Genomic DNA, 22,376 nt, shown 5'->3' with positions numbered 1-22,376 from the left:
GACTTATGATTCTATTTATATGACATTATGAAAAATACAAAGCTATGACGATGGAGGACAGATCAATGGTTCACAAAGATGAAGGAGCATGTGACTACAGTGGTAACACAAGTTAGTTTACATGTGTTAAAATACAAATAACAGTATGCAAAAAGTGCATTTTACTGTATGATAATTTTAAAGATAAACTTTTGAAAGATTAAAACATGAGTAAAGATAGCACTCTAAGATGGACAGTGCATTTAAAAAAATAAAGATTCTAAGAGATATTTACACACTCTTATTCATAGCTGAACAATTCACAATAGGCAAGAGATAGAAGCAACCCATGTGCCCATCAATGGATGAATGGATAAACAAAATAAGGTGAATATATAAACAATATTTTATGAGCCTTAGAAGGAAGGAAATTCTGCCACATGCTACAACATGGGTGAAACTTGCGAACATTAGGTTAAGTGAAAAAAGCCAATCACAAAAAGACAAATCCCATTGATATGAAGTATCTAAAGTACTGAAATTCATAGAAACAGAAAGTAGAATGGTGGTTACCAGGGGCTGGGAGGAGGTGAAAAAAGGGACTTGTTGTTTAAAGGGAATAGAGTTTCAGATTTGCAAGAGGAAAAAGTTCTTATACTTAACACTACTAAACTCTGCACTTAAAAATGGTTAAGATGGCAAATTCTATGTTATGTGTATTTTTTTTTTTTTTTTTTGGTGAGGAGGATCGGCCCTGAGCTAATATCTGCCAATCCTCCTCTTTTTGCTGAGGAACACTGGCCCTGGGCTAACATCCATGCCCATCTTCCTCCACTTTATATGGGACATTGCCACAGCATGGCTTGACAAGCAGTGTGTCAGTGCGTGCCAGGGATCCGAACCAGCGAACCCCGGGCCGCCACAGCAGAGCGTGCACACTTAACTGCTTGCACCACCGGGCAGGCCCCCTGTTATGTGTATTTTAACACAATAAAAAATATACATAAATAGGTGAAACAAATATTGCAAAATATTAACAACTATTGGATCTCAGTAGTCAGTAAATGGGTGTTCATTGTATTATTCTTTCAATTTTTCTGTATGTCTGAAAATTTTCACAATAAAAAGTTGGGCAAAAAAGGATATATATTGTATGATTCCTCTTACATGAAATATCCTGAGTAAGAGCTTTCATAAAGACAGAGCATACATACAGACAGAGATTGCTGGGACAGAGGCAGGGGGAGAGACTGAGGTGATGAAAAACTTGCGGAAACAGATAGTGATAATGGCTGCACAACATTGTGAATGTAATTATGCCACCAAATTGCATGCTTAAAATCATTAAAATTGCAAATTTTATGGTATATACGGTACCACAATTAAAGAAAAATAGACTGATGGGCCGGCCCGGTGACACAGCAGTTAAGTATGTGCACTCCACTTTGGCGGCCTGGGGTTCACAGGTTCAGATCCCGGGCTTGCACCGACGCATCGCTTGTCAAGCCATGCTGTAGCGGCGTCCCATATAAAGTAGAAAAAGATGGGCATGGATGTTAGCCCAGGGCCCATCTTCCTCAGCAAACAAAAAAAAAAAAAAAAAAGAGGAGGATTGGCATCGGATGTTAGCTCAGGGCTGATCTTCCTCACACACACACACACACACAAAATAGACTGAGCATGTAATAGGTATTTTATTTCCATTACAGAATTTCAATACCAGCTTTTCCGAATTTCAAAGTAGTAGATTCAACGTATTTGTTCCGCATAATTATGGACCATTCATTGAAATTATGGTCCTTTTTGTTACCAATATCATTACTGTAAGTTGTGAATTATCAAAGAATCAAATTATGAAACAATGTACCTTGTGGTTGTAATGAACAGAGTTTGGGGCTGCTTTGCCAACCACAGTAAACATATTTTTAGCTGACTGGTGTGCTATAATTATTAAGACGTGTTGTATTGGTGCATGGGTAAATACAAGACCTATTGATCAGAAGACAGAGCCCAGAAAGAAGCTACCACATAATTGGGCAGTTTATTAGGAACATAAAAATGAATTTGGATCCTGCTTCACATCAAAGGGAAAACTAAATTCCAGGAGGGTTCATGCTTCAAATGTAAAAGCCAAAAATGAAAGTTCTTCAGAACAATCCACTACGGGTTTCATAAACAAGACCAATTGAGTACAAGCCATTATGGAAAGTATTGACAAACTATATTAAATTGAAGCACTTGTATTCATTCAAAAGAAAACTATAAAGGATATCCAAAAAGAAGTCATACATTTAAGGAAAAAATTTGGAATACATATAACTGACTAAGACTAATATCCTGATTATATAAAGAACTCATAATAATTAATAACTATGGCCAGCCCGTGGCTTAGCGGTTAAGTGCGTGTGCTCCGCTGCTGGCGGCCTGGGTTTGGATCCCGGGCGCACACCGACGCACCGCTTCTCCGGCCATGCTGAGGCTGCTGCCCACATATAGCAACTAGAAGGATGTGCAGCTATGACATACAACTATCTACTGGGGCTTTGGGGGGAAAATAAATAAATAAATAAAATCTTTAAAAAAAAAGAATTAATAACTAAAAGATAAACAACTCAGAATACCACAAATAGTTATTTTACAGAAAAGAAAAAATACGTGTGAAAATACTTTCAACCATGTAATAAGATTATACCAGTTGATGAATAATTTTTATTTTATTTTATTTATTATTTTTGTGTGTGTGAAGAAGATTGGCCCTGAGCTAACATCCAATGCCAATCCTCCTCTTTTTTTTTTTTTTTTTTTTTTTGCTGAGGAAGATTGGCCCTGGGCTAATATCTGTGCCCATCTTCCTCTACTTTATATGGGACTCTGCCGCAGCATGGCTTGACCGGCGGTGTGTCGGTGCGCGCCCGGGGTCCAAACCTGCGAACCCTGGGCCGCCGCCGCTGAAGCTGAGTGCACGCACTTAAACACTGTGCCACCAGGCCGGCCCTAATAAATAATTTTTATATCCACAAAATTGTCAGTATAAATTAAAAATGTGTTGGTGATGACACGGATCAACAGGAATATTTAGTATGGGTGTGAATTGGTTCATCCACTTAGGAAAACTCTTGGGGAGTACCCAAAGGAGAATACATATTCCTTTCTTTTTTTTTTTTTTTTTTGTGAGGAAGACCAGCCCTGAGCTAACATCCAATGCCAGTCATTCTCTTTTTTTCTGAGGAAGACTGGCCCTGGGCTAACATCTGTGCCCATCTTCCTGTACTTTATATGGGACGCCCCCACAGCATGGCTTGACAAGCTGTGCCTCGGTGTGCGCCCGGGATCCCAATCAGCGAAGCCCTGGCCGCCGAAGCGGAGCGCGGGCACTTAACGCTTGCGCCACCGGGCTGGCCCCTGCATAGTCTTTTTAACCAATAATTTCATCTCAAATATAAGACTCTTTCTCATTTCTACCAGGAGATGTACAAAAGAATATTCAAACAGATTTATTCATAATAGCAAAAAAACAGCTATAAGCACACAAAATTTCCAACAAGATCATAAAGGATCTAGTTTGAAACATCACCATACAAAATGCAAAAATACAGAGTATTAGAGATAAATCACTTACTAATACTCTCAACAATGTCACTGAATCTCAAAAGTGCAATAATGAGAAAAACAATCAGGACACAAAATTCATATATTAATGTTAAACATTTAACAAGTTTGAAAAGAGGCAAATTTCTAAATTGTGAAGGAATACATACACAGATGATAAGACAGTGACATTTAATCCTATTGACAGTTTTTTAGGGTAAATATGATCAAATGCTGGCAATTTCACAGGATTCAACCTAATAAAAGAACATCAAAGAAAATGACTAATAAAGAATTCAGGATTGTCTTTGTCACTGGGAGAGGAGAGGGTGATGTGAGTGGTAGACCATTCAGTTGGATTCTATAATGATAGCATTGCTTTATTTTTAACCCTAGGATAGGTATATGTGTGGTTATGTTACTGTTCTTTCAGAACTACACATAGATTTTATGTACTACCTCGCATATTATATTTCAACAAGTAAAATTGAGAAAAGGCCCTTCCATATTCCTAATTCTAAATATATTTTCCCGTGTTCTTCTAATATGAAAGTCATGGAACTCAGACTTCAGAGATCATCAGAATCTCACAAAATGCTTATTAAAAAGTCTCATTACTCACGTCTCCCCAGAGGTTCAACATCAGTAGTTCTTGCTGGAGGACCAGGATATCTCCTTTGTATGAAGGAAGGTCTCAAGTGATTAACCTCTGCAGCTGTTCTGTGGACATCAGTGGAGGAAGCTCTGCACTAGAAGATACCTCAAGCGCCGGGCAGGGAGCTGTTTCCAAGTTATGGTGCTGAAAATAAAACCAACCTGAAATTCCACTGACGACCAGAACAGAAAGCTCTCCAGCAACAACTTTGATTCTCATTGGAGACCTCCACTGTTTTCACCCTCTCACCTTCTGAGATGATTCTAACTCATGGCCCTGCTTTTTTATGCTTATGGGAAAACTGATTCTCCTAATTCTGCCACCTTCCCTTTTCTCATCTCTTGTCTCACACTGAACATCTCCTTGTCAAAGGAAAGTAGTTCTCCATAAAATAACTTTCCTAATAAACACATTAAAAAGTTTTGCATTAGAGCCCTAAGACTGCACACAGTCCTCTATGACATCAACGATACAATTAATTTTATTGAATTATGTTTCTCTGTGTGGACTCCACCAGAGATGTGTAAGAAACACAGCAATACAAGATGACTAAGGGGAGAAGTGAAAACTCAGATACATTCTTACAAATAGATCAATAAGGTTTCAAAGCAAATAAGATGCCAGAATATTACTCACCTTTTCCTGCCTACATAATTATTTATTTTATTACATTACTCAGACTAGAAAAAAGCAACTGAGAAATATAACAATAACAGAATACAAATCTAACTGCTGAAACAAGTTGTGAAAATATGAGAGACCAACAGGATTACAAGACTTAAGAATATAGGCAAGATATGGAACACAATGATAGTAGTTAAATTTTACTGAGTACTTACTAGGTGCCAGGCATTGTCCTAAGTGTTTGTAGTGCTTATGGAGGTGGACTTGCCAGCAGGAGTTGCACTCCATATGGTCAGTCTAAGGCTCTTGTTGTAATCATTTTCCTCACACCAAGAATTAGATTAAGTAGGTGGCGCATGATCCTGCACTCGGTGATGAGATTAAAGGTGATGTCTAATGGATAATGCCATGGAAATGTCTGTTATATATAGATCCTCTATTAATAATAGGCTCAGGGAAGGACAATCAGTTTCCTGTCTCCAGGAATCATGTCTGTATATGATTGAGACCTGCATCTGTTTCTGTTATCTGGCTTCATGAAGGGAACCAGCCCTAGCTGAAGTGACTTCATGGAGGACTGAACAAATCTCTATTCTCTCACTCCTGTACATTCCCTACCTCTCAAGTCCTTGTAATGAAAGATAACTCTCTCCTTTATAAACTCTCTTTATTGTTTAGTATATTAGAGTCAAGATTTCTTTCTCTTGTTAGAAACTAAGTCTGCCTCACTCATCAAGTTCAAATATCTCACAATCATTTCAAACCACTCATATAAGCTAATCACAGTGATTTTACAGATGATGAAGCTGAGTGTTGTGGATGCTAATGTTGCACACGTACAATTTACCACTGACCATTGTCAGCAATTACTGAAGTAAGGTATGAAAGATCAGCCACCACGTCTCATAGTAGGCTTAACTCTTGGGTGCAATTCACATGGCGCTATCCATGGGATCAGGCAGAATCTAGCCTCTGCGATGACCACAGCCCTGTTTAAGTCCTTTCCCTGACCTATCCACCTCCCTTCACTTCCTTTGTGCTGAGAATATTCTCACAAAATTACTATACCAAGAAACTCCTGCCTCAGATTCAGCTTCTATGAAGCCTGAACAAAGAAACTTATCTTAGACAATGGAAATCATTTGTCAAACATCACACAGCTAAACAAACAGCAAGTCAGGTTTCACCCTCAGTTAAAGTGCACTTAGCCATCATGCTATCTATTCATTTAAGAAGAACTTGGTGATGGAGGAGTCAGGCATTCTGGCTCATTCTAGTGAACCCAGCCTAAATTAGATGACACAATCACAGGAAAGAAGGTATTCTACCAATGAGTTTCCTCAAGGCTCCCTTCATGTCCCTGTTCCTCAGGCTGTAAATAAAGGGATTCATCACAGAAGTGACCACAGTGTACATCATTGAAGCCACTGCCATCTTCCTGGAAGAGTTTGTCACTGCAGAACTAATATACACTCCAAAAGCTGTCCCATAGAACAAGGTAACAACTGAGAGGTGAGACCCACAAGTGGAAAAAGCTTTATACTTTCTCCCTAATGATGACATTCTCAAAATAGAGGAAACAATTTGAATATAAGAGAAAATGATTCCAGAAAGTGGAACACCAGCAAATACATTAGCCGCAAAATATATCAGAACGTTATTGATGAGGGTATCAGAACATGCAAGCTTGATGAGCTGAACAACTTCACAGAAGAAGAGGGGGATTTCCAGGTCTGTGCAGAAGGACAGTCGCAACACCATCAGACTGTTGAGCAAGGCATCCACAATACTAATGAACAAGGAGAGTAGAATCAGCAGTCCACAGAGTCGGGGGTTCATGATAACTCTGTACCTCAGTGGATGGCAAATGGCCACATAGCGGTCATAGGCCATTACTGCAAGGAGAAAATTTTCCCAACAAACAAAAGTCAGGACAAAGCAGATCTGGCTGAGGCAGCCTGCATAAGTGATGCCCTGATTCTGTGTTTGGATGTTTACCAGTATCTTTGGGATTGTGGTTGTGCTTAAACAGATGTCAGTAAAGGAAAGATTGGAGAGAAAGAAATACATGGGTGTGTGGAGGTGGGAGTCAGAGATGACAGCCAGGACAATGAGCAGGTTTCCCAGAACGGTGACCAGGTACATGGACAGGAACAGGCTGAAGAGTATGGTCTCCAGTTCTGGATCCTCTGTCAGTCTCATGAGAAGAAATTCTGAAACATCTGTTTTATTTCTGGGTCCCATGTTGTTGATGAATCTGACGGGAAAGATGTGGTCCCTAGACCAGCAGCAAGAGTATCATCTGAGGCAAACACCATCTGGGAACGGAAGGAGTCAAATGGAGGGATGCCTTCTGTATGCGTATAATTTTGTTATTTTGAAAACAGACCGCAAGTTAATAAAGCAGTGTGTCAACAGTTATTAATTCTAGAAGAGGTTAAGGAATGATCACTTTAAATATTACACTGTCTGTGCTTTTCTGATTGTTTACAATATTTTGTAATTTTATGAGGAGAAACAGGTAGTCCAGGGAGGCAGGCTGATGACGATATCTGGATCTGCACCTCCTTCCCCAGAGACCTCACAGCCTGGAAACAGAGATAGTACAAAAGTGTGTTAGAACCCCAGAATTGGAAGATGCAGTGAAACTGACCAAGCCTTGTCTCTATGACCACTGTAAGAACTAAGTAAATGCCAGTCAATTTTATAACAATCACTATGTTTGCAGATGAGGGTATTCCTGCTGAGAAAATTGTTCTTTGCCATGGTAGAGACAGTATGAGACTAGCAGAATGAGGGTTGTTTGAGAATCGGAGGAAAGATACAAGGGAACATGTCAAGAAGAAGGAAGACAGGCAGGAGGCAAATGTATGTCTTAGTTCTCATCATCTGATGCATGTATGCTCCTCACAGTTTCCCCTGGATGAACTTGTAGTAAAACACCTGCCTTCATTCCCAAACATTAACTAAGGAACATTAGGTTACCTGGACGACATCGCTGTGGAATGATGCTGGACATTTCTCCTGTATATTGAATGATGGAGACTGAAGCTGTATCCTTAAGAGGAGGAGAGGGACTGAATGAAGCACCGGGCTCCTGGGCAAGAGGGATCATCTCTGGGAGGAGACTCAGGTGTACTGTTTCTTTACTGGGAAAAATCTATTGAATGAGGTGGTCACAGACAGGCTCTTTCAAGTCTCTGTATCCCTTGAGCGTCAATATCCGAAGCTTCTCATTAGCCAATTCTATTGTCATTCTGATCCCAGAGCTGTGCAAATCCTTAAAGACCAAAACTATAGAATGGGGGAATTCAGGATGGTTGATTCCCTGATGCTATGAGGCCAAGTTTTCACCTTCACTTCTCCACCTGTTTCTGCTCACGTCTTTCATAGGCCTTGCAAATGTGGACCCACTACCCTTCTCTAATTGGATTCCAGTATTATTTTTTTAGGTACAACCAATGACATATCTATGTAATCAATGATGTCAGGAAGCCTGATTATTATTGCATATATATATTTTTTCAGCCATAAGGAGGAATAAAAGTCTGACACATGGATGAACCTTGGAAACATTATGCTTAGTGAAACAAGCTGAAAAAGGACACATATTGTATGATTTCAGTTGTAAGATACCCTAGAATAGGTAAATTCATAAAGACAGAAAGTAGAATGGTGGTTACCAGGGGAGCGGGAGAGGATTGATTTTTGAGTGTGCTAGAATATATTAATAGTTGTTTATGTCTGTAATGATTAATAAATCACACTGATATTGATGGTGTGAGCAAGGTCACATTTGAACATATTTCTTGGGAAGTTTATTTACTCTACTTTTTTTTTCTTGTTATATTGAAAGAACAACTCTGAATTTTCATTGAGTCACTTGTTTTAGCAGCTTATTTTTAAATGCTTGTATGTCTCAGTCTTTATCTTTTGGATTGTGCTTACTCTCTTAAGAAATGCTTGACTGGGCCAGCCCCGTGGCTTAGCGGTTGAGTGCTCGCACTCTGCTGCGGGAGGCCCGGGTTCGGATCCCGGGCGCGCACTGACACACCGCTTCTCCAGCCATGCTGAGGCCACGTCCCACATACAGCAACTAGAAGGATGTGCAGCTATGACATACAACTATCTACTGGGGCTTTGGGGGAAAATTAATTAATTAATTAATTAAAAAAAAAAAGAAATGCTTGACTCCTCTGAGGTCATAAAAGTATTTTCATACATTGTCTTTTGAAACAGTTAATCATTTCAACTTTTGTGTTTAACACTTTGGTACGCTGGAATGATATTTGTTTGTTTTTGATCTGGAAAGCAAAATATTATTTGTCATTTTCAATTCCTTTTTTGAGAGTTTTTTTTATAGTGGTAAAATATATATAAAATAAAATATACTATTTCAGCCATTTTAAGAACGTGGCATTAAAAGCATTCACAATGTTTAGTGACCATCACCGCTATCTATTTCCTGAACTTTTTCATCATCCCAAATAGAAACTCTGTACCCATGAAATAATGACTCCCCATTTCATTCTCTTCCCAGAGATTTCAGAAGGACCCCAATACTTTGACTTCAGCCCAATGTAGCAGTCTTCAGACTTCTGACCTCCAAGACTACAAGAGAATACGTTTGTGTTGTTTTAAGCTACTAAGTTTGTAGTAATGTGTTACAATGACAATAGGACACTAAAACAGGCACATGTCCCAATTCAGGCTGAGGATAAAAATAATGGCTCTGGATGTCTGTTTGTAAAGATTACGTCTGCATTGCAAAGAGATCCAAGAAGAAGCAGTCAGTTTTCTATTTCTGGTTATTGTGTCTGGAGTGTCCCTGCACTGCTGCTTGCATTGGTGACCATCAGGACAACAGCCTTAGGAAGAAGCTAAAATATGGCAAAATGAAATGCAGCCCTGTGGTTCTGTGCCTGGGCCTACTCAATCTCCTAACAATGGAAAGATGATCATTGTTTTTATCGTTAGACGCTATTGGCATCGAGACTTTTGCATTATTACTGCTGAAGGCATGCATCCTCACTGATAAAGTTGAAGTATCTCAAATATTCCCAAAATGTAAAGTAATATAACTATGCCAATTTTATAGATGATGAAACTGAGCTTAGAGAGTTGGAATAAATTGTCAAAGGCCACATAGCTATGGTTTAGCAGAGGTAGGATTCAAACCCAGTTGGTCTGATTCCAAAATTCTCACTCTTAACCATTTGATCTCTGGTCACGTGTATTTAAAGAAGTCGTGCTTTCTGGATCGCTCATGATTTACTTCTCTCTGTCATGTTCCTGCAGCGTAAGCCCAAAGCAATTGACACATCAATGGAAAGATGATATTCTAGTGATGAGTTTCCTCAAAGCCTCCATCACGTCTTTGTTCCTCAGACTGTAGATAAAGGGGTTCATCATAGGAGTGACCACCATGTACATTACTGAGACTATTGCACTCTTCCTGGAAGAGCGAGTAGCTTCAGAACTAAGGTACACCCCAAAACCTGTCCCGTAGAACAAGGTAACAACTATTAAGTGTGACCCACAGATGGAAAATGCCTTATACTTTCCACCAGCTGAGGAGACAATTTGAGTATAAGAGAAAATTATTCCAGAGAGAGGAACAACACCCAACAGACTGGTCACTAAATACACAAGGATGTTATTGATGAGGGTATCAGAACAGGCGAGCTTGAGAATATGAGCTAGTTCACAGAAAAAGTAAGGAATGTTGAGGTCTGTGCAGAAGGACAGCTGCAGTGCCTTCAATGTATGGACCAGGGCATCCAGAATACTAATAAAGAAGGACAGCAGAACCAGAAGCCCACAGAATTTGGAGTTCATGATAACATTGCACCTCAGTGGGTGACAGATGGCCACAAATCGATCACAGGCCATCATTACGAGAATTCCATTTTCCAATCCAGCAAAAGTCAGGACAAAGCAGATCTGGGTGAGGCAGCCCATGTAACTGATGGATATGCTCTGTGTCTGGATGTTCATGAGCATCTTTGGGATCGTGGTCGTGGTAAAACAGATGTCAATGAGAGACAGATTAGAGAGGAAGAAGTACATGGGAGTGTGGAGGTGGGCATCAGAGATAATGGCCAGCATGATGAGCAGGTTACCAAGCACAATGACCAGGTACATGGACAGGAACAGGCAGAACAGGAGAGGCTGCAGTTCTGAATCCTCTGACAGTCCCAGGAGGAGGAATTCTGCAGTCTCAGAGAGGTTTCCTGATTTCATGTTGTTGATGGTCCTGATAGAAAAGATGAAGGTGACAAGAAAACAAACCTTAAGAGAATCTTCCTGAATCCTGTCTATATTTTGAAATCAAATCAGTTATAAATCTTTCCTCCTGCTGCCCTCGCCTCTCTCCTTCCCTCTCCCTTTATGGCTTTACGTTCCCACAATACTTCCCCCTGCACCACCTCCTATCCCAAGTTTTTGTTTTCCACCTATTCTTTGTCAAGTAGAGGGACTTACTGAGAAGAAAATAGGAAAGAAATACCATCTTCTCCCTTAAGATGCTTCCAAGCAAATAATAATTCCAAAATAAAATTATTAAATCTGATTTCTAGAATCCAGTTTGGGAAAATGCAGCCAGTGGGCAAAATCCTGCCTGCTGTTTCTTTTGGTAAATAAAGGTTTACTGAAACACAGCCATTCATTTATGTATTGTCCATGGCGGCTTGCGTGCTACAACATCCGAGTTGAAGACTTGTGACAGAGGCCATATGGCCCACAAAACCTAAAATATTTACTTTCCGGCTCTTTACTAAAAAAGTCCACCTCCCTCTAGTCTATAAGCCTAATTAAATTTAGATTCAATTTTTGGCAAACATCCTTACGTATTTTCATGAGGAAGCACATACTGTCTGTCTTGCTTCTGGCAATTATTGCCTGGATCCATTAATTCATCAGGAGTTACAAAATGCTGACATCCTAATTCTCTCTTCATTTGTTGGTTGAAATACTTCCATAAAAAGGAACTTTCCGGGGCCGGCCCGGTGGCGCAAGTGGTTAAGTGCGCGCGCTCCGCTGCGGCGGCCTGGGGTTCGCTGGTTCGGATCCCGGGCGCGCACCGACGCACTGCTTGGCAAGCCATGCTGTGGCGGCGTCCCATATAAAGTGGAGGAAGATGGGCACAGATGTTAGCCCAGGGCCGTCTTCCTCAGCAAAAAAAAAAAAAAAAAGAGGAGGATTGGCGGATGTTAGCACAGGGCTGATCTCCTCACAAAAAAAAAAAAAAAAGGAACTTTCCCTAATCAAATAGGTGGTCATTCTGACATAGAGTTCTTATAAGAAAGGCAGAATACATCTTTTTTTTTTTTTTTGTGAAGAAGATCAGCCCTGAGCTAATATCCATGCCAATCCTCCTCTTTTCACTGAGGAAGACTGGCCCTGGGCTAACATCCGTGCCCATCGTCCTCCACTTTACATGCGACACAGCCACAGCATGGCCTGACAAGCTGTGTGTCGGTGTGCGCCCGGGATCTGAACCCAGGCCACCAGCAGCAGAGAGCACGCACTTAACCGCTATGCCACAGGGCCAACCCCAAGAATACATCTTGATTGCTGTATTAATCACTTTTTAAGATAAGACATTTATTTTCAGCATTATCCAAAGACGAACATTATGTGATCGTGAACTACCAGATTTTAAATGTATTTGATATATTTCAACACATTGCAGTTATTATTCAGATTGATTCTCAAATTGCCCCATCTTTGGCCAGTGAAAGCCTCCTCAACTTGCCTCCTGAGCCCTTGTGAAGTGAACCTAGCACTCTCATATCTCTCTTAACTTGGGCATGAAAGATTGTCTATGCCCATCAATGCCTTGGTCTTCAGTCTCCTGTGTTCCCATGTTCCCACATAGTGTGTATTGGCTGACACCACCAAAACAGGGCACATCTGCAGGACCTGAGATCAATAAAGATTAGAAAATGCTGCCTGGAGCAGGCCCCGTGGCTTAGCGGTTAAGTGCGTGTGCTCCGCCGCTGGCGGCCTGGGGTCGGATCCCGGGCACGCACCGACGCACCGCTTCTCTGGCCATGCTGAGGCCGTGTCCCACGTACAGCAACTAGAAGGATGTGCAACTATGACATACAACTATCTACTGGGGCTTTGGGGGGGGAAATAAATAAAATTGAAAAAAAAAAAAAAGAAAGAAAATGCTGCCTGACCAAATGAAGGCTTGCATGAATCTGTCATGCATCAAATATATGTGAATTATTTTAACAGACACTGGGCACAGGTGTCCTTCTCCACAGTCACTTAGGAACCCAGCCTGATAGGGGCTCCACAGTCTTATATCTGTATCATTTGGAATATGTGGCCTTTTCATGACAAACGTGGTGGATTTAAAATATGCCCACAAATTCTTTGATGCTTTCCATTAAGGAGAGAGATAAGTATACTGGGAAAACTCTTTATTATTTGAAGGCTGAAATGTCCTTCTCTGAAACTAGAGTGAAGCACTTCTCTTCCATAACAGAATAGTGTGAGAGAGGGCCGGCCCCGTGGCTTAGCGGTTAAGTGCGCGCTCCGCTGCTGGCGGCCTGGGTTCGGATCCCAGGCGTGCACCGACGCACCGCTTCTCTGGCCATGCTGACGCCGTGTCCCACGTATAGCAACTAGAAGGATGTGCACCTATGACATACAACTATCTACTGGGGCTTTGGGGGGGAAAAATAAATAAATAAATAAATAAGAATAGTGTGAGAGAGAATAACGTATAAGGAGTCTTAAGCAAATAAAATAATATTTAAGTGTGGCGTCTTCAGAGTCCTAGACAGAAAGTGTCTCTTAATTAGCTACCCCTGCAATCCAGCCCACTTAACAGCAGCCCCAGAATGGCTGCTGAAGAGATAGAAGGGAAATAGAAGCTAATACACTTGGATAATTATGCTTTCAGGGTAATGATGGGACTTACAAGAATAAATGCAAAATGTTAGGCATAGTACGTGCAAATGGTAAAACTTCATTTTATCTAATTATCTTTTTGTGTAGGAGAGAAAATAAGACACTCAGTTTTGGAAATTCCTTACCTTTTCCTCAGTAATTTCTAAAATAAACACACATGCCTTTTTCTGCTTAGCAGTCTTTGACCACATGAATGGAGGTTAAAAAAAGGGAGGGATAATTAACTGCAAAAATATTTAAATATTAATGGGAGTCATTACATTTAATCTCCATGCACAGAATAGTCTAGATAGATCTGTTTGCCCTTTTCTTTACTTCCTTCATAGATATCTCATCAGTGTCTTTCTTTCCCATTAGGTTTTCTTTCTTATCGCAATTTCTAAAAATGAAAATTAAGCCCTCTTTACTTAGTAGCATAGGTCCCTCCCTTTATTTTTATTTGTCTTCACCCATGTCTTTCATTTGTACCATAGATAATATTAAAAATTTTTTATTTCAAAAGTTCTCATCACAAGAAAGAAAAATGTTTAACTATGAGTGGTAATGGATGCCAACTGACCTTGTTCTGTCATTTTGCAATATATACATATATCAAACCATTATGTTGTACACTGAAAACTAATACAATGTTATATACCAATTATGTCTCAATCTAAAAAAAAGAAAATGTAGAGTAAGCTATCCATCAGATCCTCCCTCCAATTATTCCTCGTTCAGCCACCTCAGTCCCTGGTTCAGGTGAGGAGCTCCCTGGGGTCCAATTCAGGACCAACTCCAGGCCTCTCCTATCCCCTCTGTCTTATCCAGATTCCTAAGAAATTAGAGATCCTGGAGCACCCAAAAGAGACAAAAGATTGGCGTGTACTGGCAGTGTCCAAGCATCTGCCTACTGTTCTTATGAACTAATGAGTTAAAGTCACTTCTGTAATGGCATCTCAGTCAAATACATCATAGATTCACATGTGTACTATAGTTGAACGGTGCAAGTGATTCCACCAAGCTAAGCCCTTTGCTTCATAAATTGAGGCCGTGAGCAGGAAGTTGACTCTTTCCTGGAGAAAGACAAGTGATATGAAAACATCAACCATATGGGGATAAGACTTGAACTCAGACACTCCTTAGTTCAATTATGAATCCTCCAATTGTGACAGAGATCTGTGACTTGGGAAGATCTCTGAACCTCCCTGAACAGATTCAGTTTTCTCCTTTATATTGGGAACTACTATAAAATTGTACAAGGGTGTTGCAGGGATGAGAAATGAGTAGATGAAAAGCATCAAGCACCAGCACTCAGCACATGGGACCCTGCAATGACTTCTATCATTTTCCGTTTTAGCCGTGGGCAAGTCTTGATGCCTAGAAGGAAACTTGAGGGTGAGACTGGGTGAAAGAGGAAGGAGGGAAAAAAGAGGGAGGGCACTCCAAGAATAATGTCTCAGGGCTGAGAAAGGAGGGATGTGCTCAAATCCCCACTGGGAGCACTTATTGAGGTAGAGGAGGAAATAATCTAAATAAACATCAGGATGAGAATACATACACAAGTTAAGGCATACCCATGTTATGCTATGTTATGCTAATACTATTTTAATACTATTTCATCCTTCATTTTTTAAATGTTCATCATAATTTTTTTAAATATTCAAAATCAAAATAGTTACATTAGTTCTAGATGTATAAAATTAAACTGAGAAATTATTAAAGGAGAAAAGCAACAATGAAAGCTACAGTATGGTGAAATTTATGTAAATTGAAAATAATTAACTTGTTTATTTTTATGTTTTATAACGTTATATTTCAAGCATCCAAAAAAGTACAAAGAATGACAATGAATGGAACTTAAACCCACCAGCCAGCATGATCAAATTCAAATTCAAATATTGTGTCACACCTCAGTTTTTTGTTTTTTTTTTAATAAAGATCCTCTTAAAGCCCCAGTATATTCTTGCACAATCAATACTGACCTTCCCTCCCGGGGTGTAACCATGACACCGAACTTCACATGTATCAATTGCCTAGAGTTGTTTTATATCAGTTATGATGTATCTATAAACATTCTGTTTAGGGCCTGCCTGGTGACACAAGCGGTTAAGTGTGTGCGCTCTGCTGCGGCGGCCCGGGGTTCGCTGGTTCGGATCCCGGGCGTGCACTGACGCACCGCTTGTCAAGCCATGCTGTGGCAGCCTTCCATATAAAGTAGAGGAAAATGGGCACGGATGTTAGCCCACAGCCAGTCTTCCTCAGAAAAAAGAGGAGGATTGGCAGATGTTAGCTCAGGGCTGATCTTCCTCACAAAAAAAAAAAAAAAAACACATTCTGTTTATATGTTATATATTACATGTTCATATTTGTATACATGGTATCTTATTACATATTTAATTCAGCAACTTTGTTTTTGCCTTCACAGTGTTTCTTCTATTTATCAAGATTGGTAAAGCTGGTCAGGTTCATTAATTTTAACATATAGTCTCACATCAACAATCATTTGGGGGGGGCCGCCTGGTGGCGCAAGCACTTAAGTGTGTGCACTTCAATTCGGTGGCCCAGGGTTCCCAGGTTCGGATCCCGGGTGCGCACCAACACACCACTTGTCAGGCCATGCTGTGGCGGCGTCCCATGTAAAGTGGAGGAAGATGGGCACAGATGTTAGCTCAGGGCCAGTCTTCCTCAGCAGAAAAAGAGGAGGATTGGCAGCGGATGTTAGCTCAGGGCTGATCTTCCTCAGAAAAAAAAAAATAATCATTTGGGTTCGATATGATTTCTTTCTTCTATAGTAGAGAAGTGTTTATAGAGACACGATCACATGTAATAATAGTGTTAAACTAAGCATGGCAAATACCCACCAAACTCCAGAGTGGTAAAACTCTGGGAAAGTAAAGAGAGAAATAATAATAAAGAGGACTTCATGTGTATGTGTGATACTTTATTAAGTTTAAAAGGCATCTGAAGCTAATATGGCAAAAGGTCAGCATTAATTTGGAAGGTGGTCGCATGGCTGTTTATTTTTCTACTGACTGTGCTGTTCTCATTGTTTAAAATATTTCATGATGTTTTGTTTTGGGGCTTTTAAACAAAGACTGGATAGCTGGACTAATGGGTCTCAACCTCCTCCCCCAGAGCCCTCACAGAAGAGAGATAGGGATGAGACTGGATTTGTACTCTAAGGATGAAATATGGAACCAGGAATGGGAAAATTGAGAAGCCAAACTCACTCCCCTCCAGCCCCACTCACTGTCAAAAAAATGAGGGAAACCAGAGAACTGTAGAATATCTGTTCAATTTCTGAAGGGGCTAATTCCTGCTCAGGTGGGGAAAGAGTCCCTGGAATTAAGACAGACTAGAAGCCAGAAATAATGAAAGCTGATTGCAAATTGGATGAAAGAAAAGTAAATACATCAAGAAGAGGGTCAAAAATTAGTTTAGAATCTCACTTATAACTTAATCCCACTGAACATTCTCTTACCTCTTGGATGGCTTCTGGATAGGTTGGTTAAAAAAAAATATGTTTAATTTCTCACAGAATTTATTAAGGCACCTCCGATTACCTTGGAGCCATCAGTGAGTAATTTATCTTTCCTCTGGATATTGAAGTTTAAAGGTGGGAAATCTGGGGCCAGCCCGGTGGCGCAAGCGGTTAAGTGTGAGCACTCTGCTGCGGCGGCCCGGGGTTTGCTGGTTCGGATCCCAGGCGTACACCGAGGCACTGCTTGTCAAGCCATGCTGTGGCAGCATCCCATATAAAGTGGAGGAAGGTGAGCAAGGATGTTAGCCCAGGGCCAGTCTTCCTCAGCAAAAAAAAAAAAAAAAAAAAAAAAAGAGGAGGATTGGCAGATGTTAGCAAAGGGCTGATCTCCTCACCAAAAAAAAAAAAAAGGTGGGAAATCTGTCCCCAGAAAGGGCGGATGGACCAAGTAAGGCAACTGGATTCTTGGGCAAGAGGGATCATCTCAATTAAGAGACTCAGGTGTGCTGTTTCCTGACCTGAATAGGGCTGTTGAGTGGAGTGGTCACAAGTAGACTATTTGCAGTCTCTGTGGCCCTAGGGGCTCAATATCCAAAGCTCCCCATTAGCTAAATGTATAGTGTCATTTCTTTCCCAAGGCAGCTCAAATCCTAAAGGAGCATAGCTCATATAAGAGAACTCCTGGATGGTTGATTCCTGACCCTGAGAAGACGGGTTTAAGTCATTCTCTTCCCACACGTTTCTTCTCAACTCCAGGCAGGGAATCTCATCCTTGGATTTTTAGGTCTGATCTTAAGGGAACTGGGGGGCTTCTCCTTGGACCAAGTCTCAGATTTCTCTGAGTCAGAGAGTATCACTAAAAGACTAGAGAACCAGAGTGGTGTTAAGTCCCCACAGGGCCAGAGACTCAGGGATACAGAGAATATATCATAAGATCATCTCCACAAAAGTCACCCCAAGAAATTTTTCTATTTTCTTAAAGTCCTTTTATGAATGAGGTTAGTACTATTGTAGGAAAGAGGTAGCATAGAAACCAATTTACTAGTTACCTGGGCAGGCTTTTACAGGTTGCCTGAAAAACAGACGTTAAAACCAACAATCTTAAAGAGATCACCAAAAAACCACAAACTGTAAAGGAAGCAATTGATAAATTGATGGCATTACCCTGGGAAACTCTGAGGGATATACAAGAATTCTCTGTACTGTTATTTCAACTTTTTATAAGTGTAAAGTAGTAGTTCAATAAAAAGTTAAAAATTTTGAAGACAAAATAGAGTACTACTACATACTTGGCAAAATGGCCAAAATGAAAAAGACAATGTGAAATACTGGCAAGATAGTGGGAATGTAAATTGGTGCAACTTTGGAAAATTATTTGATAGCATTAAATAAATGTGACCATATGTATTCCCTATGACCCAGAAATTGCACTCCGAAATATATACTCAACAAAAACAAAGTTGAGCAAAAAAGCCAGGCACAAATGATTACACATGATTAACTACAAGAATGCATATAACTCTGTAAATATACTACAACCATTGAATTGTACACTTCAAATGAGTGAACTTTATGTTATGTGAATTATATCTCAGCAAAACTGTTAAAAATGCATATGATTCCATACAGTACTTACATTCTGGTGGTAGGAATCAGAGTGACTAGTTATTGAAAGGGAGCATTAAAGGATGATTCTTGGGTGCTGATAATGTTCGATTTCTTGACCAGTGTGTATAGTTGTTCATATAGATGTGTTCTATCTTGTAAAAATCCATGGAGTTGTACATTATTTTTACATATCTAAAATGCAAACAACAGAATGTGTTGCAAAAAGTACAGAATTCCAAGGATTTAACCATCCACAATCCTGGTGGGAAGATTCATTACAGACCTTGTATCAGGAAATGATAGATTAAGAGACATGAAATGTATAAGCATATAAATGATTTGTAAGCACAACTTAAAAGCTTTATCTAATAGGTAAAGATCTACTAAACACACATCCCTGTACCAAATAATTGTTTTCAACAACCTCCCTCCCACCACCACCACCACCACACACACACAAACACACACAAACACACTGAAAACATGGTGGCTTAAAACATTAGGTGTTTACTTTTCTCAAGTAACAAGTCTTGAAGATATTAAAAGTTTTTCCCTTCCGTGTTGAGTTGTCACTTATCTTCTAATGGATGATGAATGAAAAAGGATTTCTCGTGGTCACTGCATTAACTTAGGTTTCTCTCACATACGTATCATTCACATTCTTTACATCCAGTTTTTCCCTTTGGTTAGAATTTGCTTCTTATGTCTTAAAGAATGAGAGTTCACTGGAAGCTATTCTACATGGATGTCATTAGAAGTTTTATCCAGCATGAGTTTTCTCATGATGCCGAAGGGATACGAGTTTACTGAAAGCTTGCCCACAGACATTGCATTTATAGGGTTTTTCTCCAGTATGTACTCTCTTGTGCACAGTAAGATTACTCCTTACACTGAAGGCTTTCCCACATTGATTACACTCATAGGGTTTCTCTCCAGTGTGAGTTCTTATGTGTATTGTAAGGGACACATGCCTCCTAAAGGCTTTTCCACACTCACTACACTTAAAGGGTTTCTTTTCTCTGGTATGACTTTTCATATGTCTCTTGTGAGATAAGAGACCACTGAAGACTTTCCCGCATTCCTTACATTCATATTCTTTCCTTCTCATGTGAATTTTCTTGTGCAAAATAAGGAAAGATTTCACCCTGAAGGCTTTTCCACATTGATTACATGTAAAGGGTTTTTCTCCAGTGTGAATTCTCACATGTTCTTTCAGGCATGTGTGATCCCTGAAGGCTTTTCCACAGTCATTGCACTTACAGGGTTTCTCACCAGTATGAATTTTCTTGTGCACAATAAGATTAGAGCTCATCCTAAAAGTTTTTCCACATTGATCGCACTTATAAGGTTTCTCTCCGGTATGCATCCGCAGGTGTGTCTTAAGGGATGACTGACAACTTAGTACTTTTCCACAGTGGCTACATTCAATGGACTTCTTCTCTCCAGTGTGGATTCTCTCATGTCTTCTAAGGTATGGGAGAATGCTGAAGGTTTTCCCACAATCATCACATGTGTAGGGTTTCTCTCCAGTATGTATTGTCTTGTGCAGGGTAAGTGTAGAGCTTCTACTGAAGGTTTTGCTGCATTGATTACATTTGTAGAGTTTTTCTCTTAAATGAATTCCTTGATGTTGTCTGAGAAGTGAGCTATCTCTGAAGGTTTTTCCACAGTCATGACATTTATAAGGCTTCTCCCCAGTATGAATTCTTTTGTGCCGTGTAAGGTAAGAGGTTGAGCTGTAGGTTTTCCCACATTGATTACACTTAAAACGTTTTTCTCCAGTGTGGGTTCTCATGTGCAACTTCATGGATGAGTGGCTCTGTAATACTTTACCACACTGACTACATTCAAAAGATTTCTCTCTAATGTGAGTTTTTTCATGCTTCTCAAGGTATAAGGTTGAACTTAAGACTTTCCCACAGTCGCTGTATTCACAGGATTTCTCTCTTGTATATTGTCTCTTGTGCACAGCTAAGTAAGAGCTCCTGATGAAGGCATTTTCATCTTTTCTACCTTCATAGGATTTTTCCCCATGAAGAATTCTCTCAGGTGGCTTAAGATGTGAACAAGCTGTGAGGGCTTTCCCAGAGTCAAGGCATTGGTGGGGTTTCTCTCCAGGATGAATTCTCTGATTCTGAGTAATACTAGATTTCATGCTTAAGGTTTCAACGATTTCACTCCACTCCATAGGTTTGCCTTCATGAGTTTGCTCCTATTGATTAAAATATTGAATTATGATCACAAGATTTATCATACTCTTTATATTGATTGAGACTCTCCCTTCACATAAATTCTGACATGTCTAACAAGTACTTTATTAGCATTAGTTTACTTAACACTTTCTTAGTGAATATGCAGTTTCTGATTGAGTTTATCGGCTTGAATAAGCTGAATGTTATACCAGATAGCTCCATCAGAGTCTCTTCAAACAGAGTTTTAACATATAATCGCTTTAGAATGAACTATATTTTAAGTATTTAATATCTAATCTCCTTTATGGGGCCGGCCCCGTGGCTTAGCAGTTAAGTGCGTGCACTCCGCTGCTGGCGGCCCGGGTTCAGATCCCAAGCGCGCACCGACTCACTGCTTCTCTGGCCATGCTGAGGCCACGTCCCACATACGGCAACTAGAAGGATGTGCAGCTATGACATACAACTATCTACTGGGGCTTTGGGGCAAAAAATAAATAAACGTATAAAATTATAATCTCCATTATGAAAATATTTACTTTGGGGATTCTCCGGAACCATTTTTGGTGCTAGGTTGTGAGTTTCCTTCAAATTAATGTTATTTAGAGAATCTCCTGCTTTCTGTTGGTGAAACCAATGTGTTATCACTTGCCTGAAATTACCCTATAGTTCATGTGCTCCTTTTCTATCAAATGGAGTTCTGGACTTCTAATATGGAGGACAAGAAATTATCCCATGTGAATCTTACCTCCTTCTTGACACTGAATCTTTCTTTCTCCACAATATCTTGTTTATGTTGTGATTGTTTGGTTTTAAGGAAAATCATCCCATCTGAACAAATTGGGGAAAAATAAGTTTTGGAAAAGACATGGTGACAATATGTTGACAAAAAGCAAGTAAAGCCCAAACCCAATCTGAAACAAATGGGAAACCTAACCAAATTGCTAGAGTAGGAAATGGTGGGATGACGGCAACAAAAAAGTGAGGCCCATGTGGATTTCTCTTTAAATATTGACCCTAAACTTAGCAAGACAATGTGAAAGAAACATGCATTCACGATCAAAGGAATGACACTTACATGGTTTAGTATTTTATATAATTTACTAATGAATAGTTCTTTCATGATTGAAAATTATGTTGACAGGCAATGGCTATTATTATATATGCAAAATGGGGAGAATTAGACGATGATTCCAAATGTAAATATCAAAGAGCAAGACAGATCTTTCTCACAGAGCATGGGAAAGTATGAAATGATAGGTAAAAGGTGAAAGATTTGGGAAAGCTGAAACTACACGAGGAAGCTCACAAAAAATGGTTTCTGATTTCTCTTTAAATTTAGAGGGTA

At 39.9% G+C, this 22,376-nt stretch overlaps 3 protein-coding genes across 6 annotated transcripts in view; all 3 read right to left on the bottom strand.

The window, feature by feature from the left end:
- Positions 1-3,458: 3,458 nt before the first annotated feature.
- Positions 3,459-22,376, bottom strand: part of LOC106802461 (olfactory receptor 7G3-like) — a 26,204-nt gene continuing 7,286 nt past the window's right edge. The window contains exons 1-3 of one of the 3 annotated variants that reach the window (XR_015550227.1): positions 18,868-19,030; positions 7,832-11,102; positions 3,459-4,366 (exon numbers count right to left, since the gene is read on the bottom strand). Coding sequence is in view for 2 of the 3 variants with exons in the window: in XM_087425575.1 (XP_087281701.1) it covers positions 10,169-11,102; positions 18,868-18,869 (936 nt within the window). In the remaining variant the exon portion in view is untranslated. Of the gene's footprint in view, positions 4,367-7,440; positions 11,103-18,867; positions 19,031-22,376 lie in introns of those variants that run through there. The other 2 variants (XM_087425575.1, XM_087425576.1) reach the window with 2 other exon arrangements.
- LOC106802453 (olfactory receptor 7G2-like) lies at positions 4,373-7,434 on the bottom strand. The gene has a single exon (XM_087425572.1). It carries the CDS (start codon positions 7,088-7,090, stop codon positions 6,152-6,154), a length of 939 nt encoding a protein of 312 aa, XP_087281698.1. The 5' UTR covers positions 7,091-7,434; the 3' UTR covers positions 4,373-6,151.
- The window catches only part of LOC147912150 (uncharacterized), a 16,317-nt gene continuing 13,267 nt past the window's right edge, over positions 19,327-22,376 (bottom strand). For both annotated transcript variants that reach the window (XM_087425570.1, XM_087425571.1), the window contains 2 exons: positions 21,777-21,859; positions 19,327-21,051 (listed from right to left, as the gene is read on the bottom strand). In XM_087425570.1, the coding sequence (XP_087281696.1) occupies positions 19,600-21,051; positions 21,777-21,859 (1,535 nt within the window). In that variant the 3' untranslated portion in view covers positions 19,327-19,599. The remainder of the gene's footprint in view (positions 21,052-21,776; positions 21,860-22,376) is intronic.

The sequence above is a fragment of the Ceratotherium simum genome, chromosome 39 (assembly GCF_057802395.1).
Source record: "Ceratotherium simum simum isolate JZ-2026a chromosome 39, ASM5780239v1, whole genome shotgun sequence".
In the NCBI taxonomy this organism is placed as follows: Eukaryota; Metazoa; Chordata; class Mammalia; order Perissodactyla; family Rhinocerotidae; genus Ceratotherium; species Ceratotherium simum.
The sequence above is the reverse complement of the archived record's forward strand: the minus strand, read 5'-3'. Positions and strand labels throughout refer to the sequence as shown.

What these genes read in the sequence shown, in the direction of transcription:
- LOC106802453 (XM_087425572.1), bottom strand. Translation starts at nt 7,090, where the DNA reads ATGGGACCCAGAAATAAAACAGATGTTTCAGAATTTCTTCTCATGAGA.